Raw genomic sequence first — 12,884 nt, forward strand, 5'->3', positions numbered from 1 at the left:
GAAATATTTTAATGAAGAGTGAACGAATGTATAGTAGAATTTTAAGCTTAAGTTATCCATATCACTCTCATGGTATATTTAACTTTATAATAAACACCTGTTTTAAATATACTACCATGACATTAAATAATTTATTGCTTTTGTTTTACGATTTTTTTTAGGGGTTGGGGAGGGACAGGGGGAGATGGGGAGAGAATTTTAAGCAGGCTCCATACCCAGTGTGGAGCTAGACATGGGGCTCGACCTCACAACCCTGAGATCATAACCTGAGCTGAAAGCAAGAATCAGATGCTTAATTGACTGAGCCACCAGGCGCCCCTCATATTAAGATGTCTGAAAACTATGCATGCTTTCTTAGCTGATCCAGTATATTTTTGGGAGCTATGAGAACTTTAGACTGCCTTGTACTACCTGATTTGAGGCAATTAATACCAGCTATTATCCAAACCTCTGATGAAGAAGTATCATCCTTATCTGCTTCTTGTTGGTGGTTAAGCACACCGCCTTCAGAATTGCCTTTCACCTTCCCTGCTCGCACTTGTTTGTTTTCTTACTCTTGGATTCCCTTAGGACTCATGGGGCTCCACTGTACATTTCTGTGAATCCTCCAATGAATCTAATTATTTCAGATTAAAAAATTTAAAAAAGATAGTATTTTTAATGAAACTTTCTTTTTATGAAGCAAATGATGGATTAGAATTAGTTTTAAAAAACTTTGTTATAGCTTTGTGCTTTGAAGATTTTATAGTAGGAATGCTTGATTTATCAAGATCTGGATTATTATTAATTTAATCTGTAGTTTGAAATTAATTTGGTTTGTAGAACAGTTTCTCTCTAGCAATTGGTATTCATGTCCTTTTTAAATGCAGCTCCCATTGTCCTTGTGATCATTGTCTCCACTGATAGGTCAGATCCGGCTAAGGCTATGACCAGCACTGTGACTCATCTATTCTCATCCATTTCTGTTATTATCTGTCCTGGTTAAGACCAGTTTAAGAAGTATGATAAGCAGTTGGACTGATTGATTATGTACATAGAAAAAAAAAATTTCTCTTTCTGCCTCACTTTTATTTTTGAACTTCTTTTCCCTTTTAAATCTGTGGCAAGTCTTAATGGACCATAGTGTTTAAAACATTTCGTTTCATGATTGTAGATGCTGTTTTACTGAACCTGCTCCAGAAGCTTTGCCAGTGGTTATAGGAAGGAACAGATTTTTGTAATAACAAGGTCTTGATAATAAAGTAACCATGTGAAATTTTGAAAAGACATTGCTGGTTTAAGTCTTTTTCTTGTGAATATTCTCAACTTGCTTCTGGTTAAATATACAGGCTACATGATTTATTTCCATAAAATCTGCCTTCTTTAAGAAATGGAAGTTGTATCATTTTAATGACTTGGCTATGTCATTTTTATAAAGGAATCACGATGGACTCAAGCTGACTCAATAGTGTGTTATTTGGTGAGTCTTATAGTGGTGAATAACACACTTGAATGTCAATGGTTCTGTAGGATAAAGGATGCATGGAATCAGTTATTTACGATTATATTTATTTATTTGAGAGAGAGTACAAGTAGGGGTGGGAGGAGGGGCGTTCAGAGAGGGAGAAGCAGACTCGCTGCTGAGCAGGGAGCCTGATGCAGGGCTTTATCGCAGGACCCTGAGATAACAACCTGAACCGAAGGCAGATGTTTAATGCAATGAGCCACTCAGGGACCCTGATTGCATGGAACCTCTTAACTGAAGTTTATATCCTTGTACTTTCTAACAAAGAGTCAAAGAGAAATAAGGTCAGGGTTTGGGACAATTATTGTAAACAGTCACTGAGTTTATCAAGAGAAGGCAAGAAACTGCAAATACCTTCTGTACTAATAATATATATATTTCTCATTACATTGTTTTTTGTGTCAGACATATCTCTCAATTTGATTTTTTAAAATGTTCAAATCTATTGAAAACTCTCTGAAACAAACATGTATATTGGAGAAAGAGGAGATGGACCAAAGCTTTCAAAATTAATTGTAAAGATTTATGACTTATGAAAAGTAGGTCTTGTGGTTGAAGATATCCATGAACTTGCTGGTAAACAAAATCTTCTTTAATGTATGGAAACTTCAATATTATCTTTATGGGATTTTCCATAAACCGACTAGATTCAAGAGAAAATTCTATCTGAACTTTTCTCTAGATAATTACCAAAATAATGTAACAGATTAAACAAATTTAAACAAATTAACAAAAAAAAATTCTAACTCTCCAAATTTAGCTATTGAAAATGTTTCTATTTAACCATATTTTGTCTTAATTGATTATGATCTTATTTTCCCACTTTATGTATGTAGAGTATATTACAGTGCCACAGTTAATGACCATACTGACAGAGATTCTGAGACTAGGCCATAGTTATACTATTGTATCAGCCATTTGTCTCATCATATTTGTTTTGTAGATATTTTGCAGAAATGGGAGGAAAATTCCTTTAAGATTATATTTATAGCTAAACTCCTGCTCAAGTCTTGGTTCTGGCAAATTCTTTATAGGCAACTCAGAGCCATTATCGTACGAGGGTGGATTTTGGTAATTAAAGACATGACTAGAATAAAAAAATATAAAATGCATGAATAAGTGATTTTTATTCACCTTATAGGCTGTAAGATGGAGCTACATCCTAAAGATGTAAACTAGTCTTCAAAAAAGAGGAAATATCTTTTATTGACTTGTCTTTTGAGTACACTTCTTTCAAAATTTCCTCTAGACCGACCTTTTTTCAAAAAAATTAATTCTGCCTTTTCGTGTCTCCTCTCAATGTGAAGAAGAGAGCAGATGGCTGTCATCTTTTCTTTAATAATCTCTCCCTCTCCCTGTCCTCTAAGTTTAGCTGCAGGAGAAGTTTTGAAAGTCCTTAGCACCTGAGGGCATTGCCATGAGAATGTACCAAACCTTTTACCCTAGACTGGTGTCTGTCAGGTGAGGAGGCACCGAAAAGGGTGTTTTAGTTGAGGAGGATGGAACCTAAAAGATGATCATTATACCATCATATTATAAATGACCTCACAATCAGTTTAATAAACTTTTCTATTTAAAATTTGTCTCTTCAAATTTTATTCTATTCAATAAAATAGAATAGAATCTATTTAGTTCCATTTAAACTTTGCTAATTTCCAAAAATAAACAAACCAAAGCATTTCTATCAACTAAAATTGGTAGGCAGCTTCATGCTTAACAGAAATCCTCCACCAGAGATTCTGTAAGAATTATTAAAAAAAAAAATCTTTTGATCTGATAGTCCCACTTCTGAGAATTTGTCCTTAGCAAGAAATACAGAAGAAAGAAAAACTTACTTTCATTGTTATTTCCAATAACAAGGCATAAGGGGAATAGCATTAAATATGAAATAATTAAGAAAAGGTTAAATAAATTCTCTGAAAAAGTTCGTATTATGTGATAATTATTAAGACAAAGTATTATAAAGAACAGGATTGTTGAAGTGTTAAAAAAAAGCATAAAACAATTACATCTTCACTTTTAACAATATATAAATGTGTAAATACATACAGGCAAAGAAACAATCAAAAGGAAACATTGGTGAACCCGTAGGTGGAGGCCTGTTGGTAACAGTTCTAAAAACAATATGTGTCTGGGTGGCTTTGTCAGTTAAACATCTGACTTTTGATTTTGGCTTGAGTGTGGAGCCTACTTGGGATTCTTTCTCCCTCCAACTCCCTCCCTGCCCCGTGAGTACATGCTCATTCTCTCTCTCTGAAAAACAAAAAAACAAATCCAATATGTGTCTTTTAGATGAAATCCAAGTGCTGTCAGAAGAAATTCAGTTTCTTAAGTTCTCATGACAATTAGAAAGTTTATCTTCTTTTTCAGCTTTCCAAAGATTAATTGGCCAGGAAAGGGCGGGCTTCAGTCTTAATCAGGGAAATTAGAACTTGTGTGTGTATATTGCTGCAGTCAGATATACCAGATCTCTTATATCAGTTCTGTAGACCTGCCAGTCAAAATGGAAATTCTTATGTACATATTTAAACTATATGACTAAAAAAGAATACCAGGTATGAATTATTTAGAAAAAATTTTAGATGTTTGAAAAAAGAAAAAAGCTTGGTTTTTAACCACAGCTCTAAAAAGGGGATTATTTTGATATTAATAATACAAGGTTTTAGAAATGATACGCAAATTTTGCCTAATAAAGTATTGTGATATAGCATGTAGCATGATTTTATATATATATATATGTATGTATATATATAAATATAAAGATACAAAGATATATTTATTTTAGAGAGTGTGAGCCAGGGGAAAGGAGAGGGAGAGAGAATCTCAAGCAGACTCCTGCTGAGCACAGAGCCCAAGGCAGGGCTTGATCTCCTGACCCTGAGATCATGACCTGAGCTGAAACCAAGAATCAGGCTCAACCAGCTGAGCCACCCAGGCACCCCAGTACAGCATGTGATATATTTTTGTGATAGAATTTGACCTGCTTTTCAATACGCATGTGAAACAAATAAATTCAGCATACTGTCCTATGAAGAAAAATGTTTTCATGTGTAAATATATTTTTGTAATTGGAATACTAGCTTAAAAAGTGCTAGAAATAAGTTGTTAAATGGTATTTATGTAGAATTACAAAATCTAATGATCTGTGGTACCATTTTCTGTGATATCCCAAGTCTAGATGTTTATGATGGCATGAGTGGAACATTTAGCTTTTATTTTATATTTTCAGCCTTCATTTCATTGTCCTTCCACCCTATACTGTGACATTTCATAATACTGAGCTTATTTCTTCTTGTACCAGCCATGCAGGTTTTCAGAAATTGCAGGGAGAATGGATGTTGTTCTTCCCTTTTTTTTTTTTTTGTCACTGTTGTGAAAGGTTTCCAGTGATGATTTCCTTTTTTCTAAAGTTTAGCGATATCATAGCCTCTTTGCCTAAAAAGCCTAGTAGAAAAGCTGTACAAATAAAATAATTTGTTTATTCCATCTTTGTTGTATTCTATAATCACTTGTATATAGCTGTGGATTCAGGAACACCCCCTTCCCCTTTTTCTTACTCCTTCCCACTTCCATGATTTAAAGCTACATTTTTCATTTCTAAAACTAGGGAAATGAGTAAGTTTAGTATAGATTTGCAAACATCATCAGCAGTTCATAAAAATGTACATTCATTATGTGCTGTTATGAGGTATAGGAGATAAGAGTGGTTACTAGAGATTTAAGATAAAGGAATACCTTTCGTATATAGTACAGACTTCTTTTAAAAAACTTATTATAGCACAGTATTCATAAGCTGCATTAGTCTGCGAAGATTCCAGGCTTTGCTAAGGTAGCCAGAGCTACCTTAATGATTTTGAGTTAATGACTTTGAATTAAGTAGTACTTTGGGAATTGGGCTCCTTACCTATATGTAAAAAAGTAGTAAATCAGGGCCAAAGGAAAGCTTACCTGAAATGGTAAACAGGATCAGGAATATATGTGGGCTAAAAAAATCTGAGTTATAATAAAATAAGTAATTCATTCCTATATTTATGCAAAATGATAGCTTTAGTCACATCTTGAAACATAATGGAACATGTGAAAAGAAGGAAAGGATATAAACTTTTTTGAGGATATTGGGCCCACACATTTTAAGATACATATATCATTTTGGCATATGTAGAAATCTGTGTTTACATAAATAAAACAGCTTGTTCATGTAAAATCATTTCAGTTTGGAAATTGTTAGCTGAGAAAGCTAATAAGTGGTCTTACATATACGTCTTATTTCTTCAAAAAAAAAAAAAGTCTAAGTGAGATGCCTGGAAGACTTAGCGGTTGAGCATCTACCTTCGGCTCAGGTTGTGGTCCCAGGGTCCTGGGATCGAGTTCCGCATCGGGCTCTCAGCAGGGAGTCTGCTTCTCCCTCTACCTATGTCTCTGCCTCTCTCTCTGTGTCTCCCATGAGTAAATAAATAAAATCTTAAAAAAAAAAAAATTAAGAGGCTAAGTATCCATCTTTCTGCTAAACTCTTTTAGTGTCAGATGATGGAATAATACCAGCTTTACTAAGTGCATGTTACGAAAATAAAACCTCTTTTGGTTAAGTTTTTAGAAATATCTTTTAATGAATGGAAAATGGCCTATTTTAAAATCTTGATGTATATATAGATAATAAGGATTACAGTATATATTGTACGTAGGATGACTTTATGCCAGTGAATGTTAAGAAAGGTCTGATATTTTGTTTAACATGGAAGATAGGTTTAGGAATTCTTGCTGCAGTTTGCTTAACTTTCATTGAGTAAATAAAATCTTAAAATAGGGATCCCTGGGTGGCGCAGCGGTTTAGCGCCTGCCTTTGGCTCAGGGCGCGATCCTGGAGACCCGGGATCGAGTCCCACGTCGGGCTCCCGGTGCATGGAGCCTGCTTCTCTGCCTCTCTCTCTCTCTCTCTGTGACTATCATAAATAAATTAAAAAAAAAATAAAAAAAATATTAAAATATTATCCAATGTCTCTACTTGTTAATTAGGTAGTATTTAGGCTGGTAGAGTCTTCCATTTTATTGATGATGTTAGTATGTCACTATTTAAATTGCTGAAAGTTTATTTTAAAGTACCTTATTTATTTATTTATTTTTTGCTTGTTAGTAAATCAGGTTAGTTGGTTTATCTCAAAAGAGGTTTACTAGAAAATTGATACAAATTGGTATGTAATTATCTTAAATGTTGGTGGTAAGTAAATGTTGAGAAAGAGTAGCAGCTTTGGCATCAGTCAGAGTAAATAACTCATTGATTCACTAAAGACAAAGCCAAATGCATGGTCTCCCTACACCCCCACTCCCAGGGTAGTAGCAGTTTTTGCCATTCGGTTTACCTTTTTGCTAATCTCTTAAAAATGAAGATCGTCCTATTTAGACATCTATTAAGAGGTTTTATGACTTACTTTAAGAGAAGTATGTTAAATCTGCGTAGAGAATGCCTGGCATTTCCTTAGATACTTTATTTTTTAATTAAATGATAAAGATTAAACAACTGATCTAGGAGTTGGAAGATCTCTGAGTTCTCATTCTTGGTTATGTCTCTGAGAAACTGCTTAAATCTCTTAAGACTTAAGCATCAGGGTGCCTGGGTGTCTCAGTCCGTTTTTGGTTCAGGTCATGATCTCAGGATCCTGGGATAGAGCGGAATTGGGCTCCCTGCTCAGTGGGGAGTATGCTTCTCCCTCTTCCTCTGCCACTTGCTCGGCTCGTGCACTCACCTACTCTCTCATAAAGAAATAAAACCTTAAAAAAAAAAAAGACTTAAATTTGTCTATCTGAAATGAAAAGATTGATTAGACAAAGCATCATGCATTTCAAATTGTCAATCTAAGGGCCAAAGTAGACTGAGTTAACAACTCAGTCCAGCATAACCATTTAAGTTTTGCATCTTGATGTATGATATCCATTTTCCTATTGGTTACAGTCTCCACAACTTCCTGCCCCTTAATACCGTTACATTATTCCTTAAAACTTTACGTAGTCCGATTGGCCCTTGTAGGTGGTCAAGTTGCAACCCTTAGGCTAGATGTCATTCTTAATTTTCAAAAAATTCTTGATGTTTTCTATGCTATGACCGCAACTAACAGAATACTTAGTCACCATGCAAGCATATTATTAAAGACCTGTATACTGTTCATTAATTTTCAGGGGGGGGAGGGGAGTGCTTTATTTTCTTTCTTCTTGATAATTAAGTGATACAGAGAATTGGCAGATTGTTGCTTAGAATAAGAGAATGTCAGAAGAATGTACTCTTGATTCAACTCACTAATTAGAGCGTTGGATTTCTCTTACTCTGTAGAAATTTATTGAGCAACTGCTCTAAAGCTGTAAATTTTCTGGCTTAAGGCGTTTTCATACTCTAGAAGCACTGGCGTCTTCCTACTGAACTGCTGTGCTGCCCTATTTGTGACCGCTAGATGCTACACTTCCCTCATTCTCATATCTGGTGATTGAAACTAATACCAGCATGTTGCCAGGATCAATAGATAACCATTTTAATATGCTTTTTTGACCATTTAAATAATCAACTAAATGAATTTGTAAAATGGATAAATAGCAAGTATAGGCACAGTCCATTTATTTATTTCTGTATTTAAGACATTTACTTTTCACTTGTACCAGTAGTTATTATAGGAGTATTCAGTTGTTGGCTTTATATGCTCTCATGTTCATTCATCTAAAGATCCTGGTCTGACTGCTCTGCAAGTGTCATTAGGAAAGGAGATTTAAGAGGAGGAATACATGCTTAAGTGATAAAAAGAAAATAACTTACATGTAGAATAATGAGTTTAAGGTAAGTCCATGATTTAGCTAGATTGCTCACGTTATTTAGGTTGGTTTTTAATATAGAAACAGTATGTGATATAATTTAAGCACACTGGCGTTATTTCTATGATACTTTGACCTAGTCAAAAATATTGAGACTCATTTCCTTTTTTTTTTTCCTTCAGAGATTTTATTTATTTGGGCTGGAGAGAGAGAGAGTGAGTGAGAGAGAGCACAAGAGTACAGGGTTGGAGAGGAGCAGGCTCCACACTGAGCAGGAAGGCTCAACATGGGGCTCATCCCAGGATGCTGGGATTATGACTTGGGCCGAAGGCAGGCACTTAACCGACCGAGCCAGCCAGGGGACCCAGCATAAGCAAAATTAACAAATTAAGAAGCACATGATAGGGAATTAAAGATATTCCAAGGTTGAATGTCAATATTGAATATCAATATTCACTGACAGTCCCAAGTTAAAAAAATCCAGTCTCTTAACAAAGCTCTGCTTTTGGAGAATTGGAGAATCCAGTTGTTAAAATCCTCTGACTTTTATATATTAAGTAGTATCTTAGGACATCGCTATTGAAGCAGCTCTAAAGCATTTGAAATATTCACCAAGTTATCTTTAGACTGGAGACTTCAGTTGTGTACCTGTCAAATTCCCAACATTTGCCAAGCTCTGCTTACCTTGTAACAAGTGCTGTCGTGCTTCTGCTGGGTGGCCATATGACCTAGGTGCTGTGGACAAAAGCACTTTCCTTAATACCAGATCATCTAAGAGTCTAACAGGAGGTTAAACATAGGACTGTAGAAATGAGCAGTGCAGGTGAAAAGCCCTCAAGTTCAAATCATGATCAGGGACTTTTTATCCACCTTCATTTTGGTAATTGCTATGAATAAAAATTCAGGTTTTTATAATTGCATGTGAAATAGCATATTGATTTAGGTTTTTCAGAAAAGAAACTAAAATTAGTGTTCAGTACACTTCATTGCTCAGTTCTCTGAAGGAAAGATTTCTTCTATTTTCTTTATATGGAAAACCATTTTTATTACATTTTGTTTTACCTAAGTAAGGTTTCTATTTCTGTTTCAGAACAATACTTAAAACAATGGGGGAGAAGAAAAAGCACATGAATAAACTACTTGTTTCAGTGAGAAACAAATACTCGATACTTATTTTGCTGTTATCCTTGTTTTTTGTTAGGGGTGAAAGCATGTCTACAGAGAAAAGCATGTGAACAAGAGGAAAAATATGAGATACCTGAGGGACCCCATCGAAGCAGGCTCAACAAGGAACAGCTGGTATTTGTCTTTTGATACCACTTTCATTGTTCTTATTATAACTTAATATTATCACCATCAGGAAAAACTTCTCTTGCCCTTTCAACAAGTACAGGTGACTGATTAAAATTTTAATTGCGCTTGTTTCAAGCACTGGATTCTGAGAGATGATCACAATGAGCAGTAAAACCCAGAAGGTGATAATTTCATACTGTTAATGGATTGTTGGCATCTTGAACATTCCCATAAACCTTTCAGAATCTGAGGTTAGTCTCAGAGTAACTTGAAAGAAGACTTATGGCCGCTGCTCGGATTTAGTTCCCATATGTCTTTATTGCCACGTATTGCAGTTTTAATGGATAATATTCCATTATCCTGTGTATGTATATATTAGAAGTGACAAAGAAAAATTTTCATAGAGGGCAATTGTGAAATTTTTTTTTCATAATGCACAAGGAGAGGTGTGTTTCAGAGCTAAATGGATGCCTAGCCATAGCTTCATAATGTATTGTGCCCCAAGGAATATGTGTCTGGAACCCTGGAGGCCACACTCCCACCGAGGCTGTTCTAGAGACCCAAGGTTGGTAACATAGGGAACTGAATCAAGATCCACAGAAATGATGTTACTTGTATAATTTTTTTTTTTTAAAGCATAACCTGGTATCCCTGAAGCACATTTCAGATACCGTTGGAGTTCTTGGGACTTTAAGTCCCACCAAATGTAAATAACATTCTGATAAAAGAAGTTTGATGAGCAGTTTTTGTTTGCCTTTTTTTCCCCTTTTTTTTTTTTTTAAGATTTTATTTATTTATTCATGAGAAACACAGAGAGAGAGAGAGGGAGAGGGAGGCAGGGACACGGCAGAGGGAAAAGCAGGCCCCATGCAGGAAGCTCGATGTGGGACTCGATCCTGGGATTCCCAGATCATGCCCTGGGCCAAAAGCAGGCGCTAAACCGCTGAGCCACCCAGGGATCCCTGTTTGCTTTTTTAAAACATGTATGTGTGTGTACAGAGACACATGCATACACACAAAGCACACCTAATCTGAGGAGAATGAGGTTCCTTAGATGGTGACTGAGTTTTAGGAAAAAATTGTAAATAGGAAACCTATAAATACATAAGTATATTTCTTGACCCAAATAGCTTACTTGAAATACAGCTTATCCTAGCACTTCATTTAAGCAGCTTCTTAACTGCTCATGACTATTTATCTTTATTTTCCTCATTCATATGCAGTGTTTTAAAATATTTTGATCTGCTTTTAACAAGCTTTTTCTTGTTATTTCAGCTGCCAAAGCTGTTTGACGGATGCTACTTCTATTTTGGGGGAACCTTCAAACACCATCCCAAGGACAACCTTATTAAGCTTGTCACTGCTGCTGGGGGCCAGGTCCTCAGTCGAAAGCCCAAGCCAGACAGTGATGTGACTCAGACCATCAATACGGTTGCGTACCATGGGAGACCAGATTCCGATCAGCGCTTCTGCACACAGTATATCATCTACGAAGATTTGTCTAATCATCACCCAAAGAGGGTTCGGCAGGGCAAAGTCTGGATGGCTCCTTCCAGCTGGTTTATAGATTGTGTGATGTCCTTTGAGTTGCTCCCTCTTGACAGCTGAATATTACACCAGATGAACATTTCAGATTGAACTTACAGATTGAACTTACACGGTGTGAGAACCCAGCCATTGCACTGTTGTGATCATTCACATTTTTAAAAATAGGTAGACTCATTCTACGTATTTTTTCCTTAAATTAAAAAAAAACAAAAACAAAAAACAAAAAACAAAAACAAAACAAAACACCTTATGCCAGATTAGGAACTCATTTGGTGTTTACCATTTAGATGCTGAGATTGTTTTGACGGATTTTTCTTTTTAAATCTGGTGTATGCTTTGATTCATCATGTCTTTTTATTCAAATTATCAGCTATCAAAGATTAATGAGAGAGTATCAGAACTATTGGTTAAATATACAAGCAGTATGGTTATTATCTCAGCCTTTTAATGTTCTTTGATGAAAAAAATCCACACTTTGCCACCAGCAAAAATGCTTCCCATGCTTAGTAAACAAAAAATATAGTCAAATAATTGATTCTGGCTTTATTGTAATACAGTACCTGGTCTGAATGTACCACCATAGGTGTTAAATTCTTCTGTTTACAATTGTCTTCAACTTACGTTTCATTTCTTATAATTCATGGGGATTGTCAGTTCCTCTGTTTTTATCCCTTCTTTTATCTTATGTATTCATCAAGAAATCATGATTTAAACCATAGCAGCATTCTTTGGTGGTGAAAATCAACATTGGGCACCTGGTACGTATTTTTATTATATATACTTGCTTATCGCTAACTATCAATTTGCGACTGTGCCTACAGTGTATGTGTATATACGTAGAGCATTTTCTCTCACACATTTAGTCTCACCAGATGAGTGAATTGTCAATCAAATGTTAATAAATTAAATTAGGAGCCAGTTCTTCTTCTGGTAGACCTCACTACATATTGCTAAAATAATTGTTTTGAAGGTCTTAATTTCTTTTGTAAGATTTTTTATTTACCCCTTTTAGATTGCTGTGGAGGCAGAAGTTGGGGATTATTTGTAAGAAGCAGAATTCTTTAGTAAGTCTTCCTAGAAACTGAACATACTTCTAATATGAAAGACAGGGGAAGGGAGACACTGTGGGACCTGCCAGGTTTGGTCTCTGATGCGCTGGAGATGGTCAAGCTGTGGATGACAATACTGAGAGTCTGAAGTGAACGAACATACTAAGATGCATTTATTTGTGTGTTTGAGATTCTGCTGATTATTTCAAAATAAATCTTATTGTAATTCCCTCTTTGACACGGCACTTTTCCATATAAAGAAACACATTATGTAAACGCGGTGATACACTGCGGACCCTGACCTTCACGGATGAATTAGCTCCGCAGCGCTGTCCGACCAGCCATGTGCTTATCCCACATTTTATTGTTATGGAGAATGATGAAGAGCACAGCACCACACAAATCTGAGGGGTTAGATAATGTCTGGATTAAATAATTTGGGACACTCTGGGATTTCACTTGTCATTTTTGATTTATGACGGACTTGTGGTCACTTTCTATTGCCTCATCGGTCACATTCCTAGACAGCTTTGTGTCTCCCTCGGATTTGAATCCCTTTTTGTAAAACCACTTTGGGGGTTGCCCACTCTGCTTCATTCATTTTCTTGGTTTGTCCCCACCCACCCTCCCTCTTTGTCATATTTTCTCCCCCACTATTAAGCGGTTTTATTTTTTGTTCTTTTAAGTATTTATTTTGA

The 12,884-nt window shown here is 35.7% G+C and overlaps 1 protein-coding gene across 10 annotated transcripts in view; it reads left to right on the forward strand.

Moving 5' to 3' along the window:
- Positions 1 to 12,634, forward strand: part of BARD1 (BRCA1 associated RING domain 1) — a 78,300-nt gene extending 65,666 nt beyond the window's left edge. For 8 of the 10 annotated variants that reach the window (XM_077885570.1, XM_077885578.1, XM_077885572.1 and 5 more), the window contains 2 exons: positions 9,498 to 9,595; positions 10,865 to 12,634. In XM_077885570.1, the coding sequence (XP_077741696.1) occupies positions 9,498 to 9,595; positions 10,865 to 11,197 (431 nt within the window). In that variant the 3' untranslated portion in view covers positions 11,198 to 12,634. Of the gene's footprint in view, positions 1 to 1,153; positions 1,216 to 8,210; positions 8,273 to 9,497; positions 9,596 to 10,864 lie in introns of those variants that run through there. The other 2 variants (XM_077885575.1, XM_077885574.1) reach the window with 2 other exon arrangements.
- The last annotated feature ends 250 nt before the right edge of the window (positions 12,635 to 12,884 follow it).

This window comes from Canis aureus, chromosome 36 (genome assembly GCF_053574225.1).
Source record: "Canis aureus isolate CA01 chromosome 36, VMU_Caureus_v.1.0, whole genome shotgun sequence".
Classification (NCBI taxonomy): Eukaryota; Metazoa; Chordata; class Mammalia; order Carnivora; family Canidae; genus Canis; species Canis aureus.